The sequence below is a fragment of the Medicago truncatula genome, chromosome 8, assembly GCF_003473485.1.
Source record: "Medicago truncatula cultivar Jemalong A17 chromosome 8, MtrunA17r5.0-ANR, whole genome shotgun sequence".
Lineage (NCBI taxonomy): Eukaryota > Viridiplantae > Streptophyta > Magnoliopsida > Fabales > Fabaceae > Medicago > Medicago truncatula.
This window is the reverse complement of record NC_053049.1, coordinates 38708644-38712016: the sequence shown is the minus strand read 5'-3', so window position 1 is coordinate 38712016 and position 3373 is coordinate 38708644. Positions and strand designations below refer to the sequence as shown.

The 3373-nt window shown below is 33.5% G+C and overlaps 1 protein-coding gene across 1 annotated transcript; it reads left to right on the top strand.

Annotated features, from left to right (window-relative positions):
- The first annotated feature begins 226 nt into the window (after window positions 1-226).
- On the top strand, window positions 227-2022 carry LOC25501749 (uncharacterized). Its single transcript, XM_013591118.3, has 3 exons — window positions 227-362; window positions 455-742; window positions 1667-2022. The coding sequence occupies exon 2, from the start codon at window positions 463-465 to the stop codon at window positions 739-741; it is 279 nt and encodes a 92-aa protein (XP_013446572.1). The 5' UTR covers window positions 227-362; window positions 455-462; the 3' UTR covers window position 742; window positions 1667-2022.
- Window positions 2023-3373: the final 1351 nt, after the last annotated feature.

The window sequence follows — 3373 nt, the reverse complement described above, 5'->3', positions numbered from 1 at the left end:
TTCCCCTAAAAACAAATTATTATTTTTTTATATACTTTTTTTTTGAAGCAAAATTTTATTTTTATATACTTTTTTTAATAATATTTTTATATACCTTTTTTTAGGAAGGATATCTTTATATACTTAATGAGTTTTTTTTTTTACGTTATTTACTTAATGAGCTGAATTGAAAAGTTGTTATTTTATTAAAAAAAAAAAAGTAAAACGAAAAGAGGAAAAAATAAAAATAAAAAATAAAAAAAGTGGGAAAATAATCTTTAATAATATTCATTTTATGTAGCTTTTGTCTAGGTTGAACGAAAACTCATCAAGGAGGAGGCGAAATCTGATTCCAGAGACACTGCTGCACCGTTAAGAAAAAGGTAATAACATTCCCACTCCCATTTCTCAATTTCATCTTCAATTTTAGTTTCACAATTTAGGGTTTATAACCGATCTAATTTGGGGATCACAGAAGAAAAAATGGCTTTCATAATGGAATTCGCTGAGAATCTGGTTCTGAAATTGATGGAAGATCCTAACGAAAGGGATCGTAGATTCAGGGAACATGTGTATAAGACGAAGGATAGGTGCGCGAAGACGAAGGAGATGTGGAGTTACCCTATGCGACCTTATGGTTTCTGGACATTTGAACGCCATAACTCTCAGCTTGCTTGGGATGCTCAGATTAGTCAAGTTGCTGGTCGTAGGGATCCTTATGATGAAATTCTTTCACATTACCCTGCCTCATCTTCGAAATGAGGTTTTTGCTCTTCTTATTTTTATTTGATGATACTTCTAGAATTGTAAGAAAATTTAAATGATTCAATGTAACAAGATTTGTTGGTGCTACAATGTAGGAGGTTTTAGGATCGGTTGGGATTGTGGACTTGGTTAAGATTAGAGTCGATTGTGAAACTTTGCATATGTCGTGTTATGTCTATCCGTCATTTACTCAATGAGAATTTTATTTTTATTTTTATGGGCAAATGTTAATAATTAGTAGTAACTTGTTAGAGGGAGGGGGAAATGTTAGTAGCAGGGGTTGAACCTTGGACTTCTTGCATACAATTCCTTTGGTGTCCCAAGCCAAACCACTGGGCTACTCCTTCGGGACCTTTATGAGAAACTTAATCATTAATGTGGCATGAGCTGAATTCAGTGTTGTCAATTGCGGATTTTGGGTAATAGTGGCCTTTTCAAATCCGCAATGCAACAGTGTTGCAGCGCCACTGTAGCTGCTATTTCAGAATATTTGTACTAAATGGCTATTGCAGAACAATAGCAATTTGTTCAGATTTCTCCATTCAATAGTGTTATTGCGCCACTGTAACCACTATTTAACAACATTGGCTGAGTTACCGGAGTTCAACATTGTTTTCTTAATTTCGCCAATCTTTTTCCTATCAACTGATGATAAACATGTATGGTTACTTAATAATGCTTTTAGTTGTTCCTTTATTATTCTATTGTTTGAAAACAAAAGCTGTCTATCATATTATGCAATGCATTTTGAGAACCACCATATTTTTCCCATGTTTTTCCTTAATTTATAAATCTCTTTCAATCATAGATTGTTGAAAGTTTGACGAGGAGGGTTTAGTTTTAGTCAGCATTGCAATACCTTTGTTTTGCATGCACTGTCTTTTGTGCTCATATTTTGTTTTTTGTTTGTTTTTTATTGCAGTGATGCTGAAGTTGTCTTAACTCACAAGTGTTCTTTGTGAAAAACTGGGAACTATATTGGGTTTGTAATGAAGTCGTCTTATTTCCTTTTTTAATCTCCTGTTTTGTTGCATGTTACATTGACTACACCGGGTTTGTAATGAACTATATTGGTGTGTCTAATAAAGTTTCATAGAACTATGGTGTTATATTAGATGTTTCTCCATTGGGAATATAAATTAGTGGCCAATTGCACTTCCTGGCTGTTTGTCTGTTTTATGGGTGTGTAATCTCTTTATTTACATAATTGGGCAGAGTTTTCGTTTCAGTCTTGTTTAAGATTTAACTCTTCTGGATATTATAGATTTAATTCAATTATTTTGTTGGTTTTTTTTACCAGAACGTAATGGTATTTAACTTTTTCATAGCTGTTCAATGCTTCCTATATTATATGGCAGCCTTTGGAGTTGAGACATAGCTAGTGCTGAGCTAAGTTTAGCTTACCATAATGAGAGGATGGTCGTGAACGTAGATATAGTCATGTGCCTTTTGGAAATTTTGTTTTAGATTAGGGCACTATTCTCACAAATTATGAACTCTGATGTTTGTTGCTAGGTTTCATGTAAGGATGGCCTTATTCCACCCCTTTCCTCTGTGTTAGAATTATACCATACTTAAACTAAGGAACTCTTAGGTTTAGTAATACTGCTTCTGAGAAAAATTATGGTCGTATTCCCTTCCCTTTTCTTTGTGTTAGAATTATGCTAGAGCCAAACTAAGGAACTCTTAGGTTTAGTACAAGAGAGGCTAACCATGCATTTCCAAAAGAAACCCTGGAGGCTTGGATTAACTATATGGACCGAATACACCTAATAATTAGTTTGACATTTATGAGATGTTTGGAAAAACTTATTTTCCACTTATATCAGCGCTCAAATAAACTTATGAGATGTTCATAAGTTGTTGTCAACTTATATGTAAGCCCTGTAGAACAGTCTATGCATGAACACCTGATTGATTTGTTACCGCAACCCGTCCTTATTTGAGGTAGTGATCTTCTAAGATTAATGGGAGATATCAGTCTCTGGGTTGGCTACTTTCTGAATATGAAATGCTAGTTTGCTAGGTACATTGAGCAGACATTGATATTTTAGAGAGTAATGGTGATGTTTTTTTTCTTCTTCTTTCAATAATATCACTATCTTCTAACAATTTGACTATACATTGTCCAAAATAGTTTATTTTTTAGCATTATGGTGCTGGATTTTATGCTAAGACTTGCATGTAGTAGCTCTTTAAGAATTAACACTGACTTCTTTCAGAAAAAAAAAAAAGAATTAGCACTGACTAGCACTTGTTTATTACTTACAACTTGGTGTTGGTACTGGGTATATGTGCCACTGCTGCACAATGTAACTGAGGATTTTCAAACGTTTAAATGAACCCAATTGGGGATTTTCAGCCATTGATATTTATTCGTAACATGTTTTTATTTCCAGGTAAAATATATGTGGGTTGCATAATGGCTATCATCAAATAACAAGAAATAACAAGTAGGATTGATAATTTTATAGATCTTGGATTTCATGAAATAAATCCATCAAACAAGTCAAAAAGTGTTACAAAGTGCGTGTTCCTATATCTCGAAGTTATGAGGTGTTTAATGTGTTCAACTATCAATACCAAAGAGAGTTAAGAGCATATCAATTCGTAATTGTTACAGTCAAGA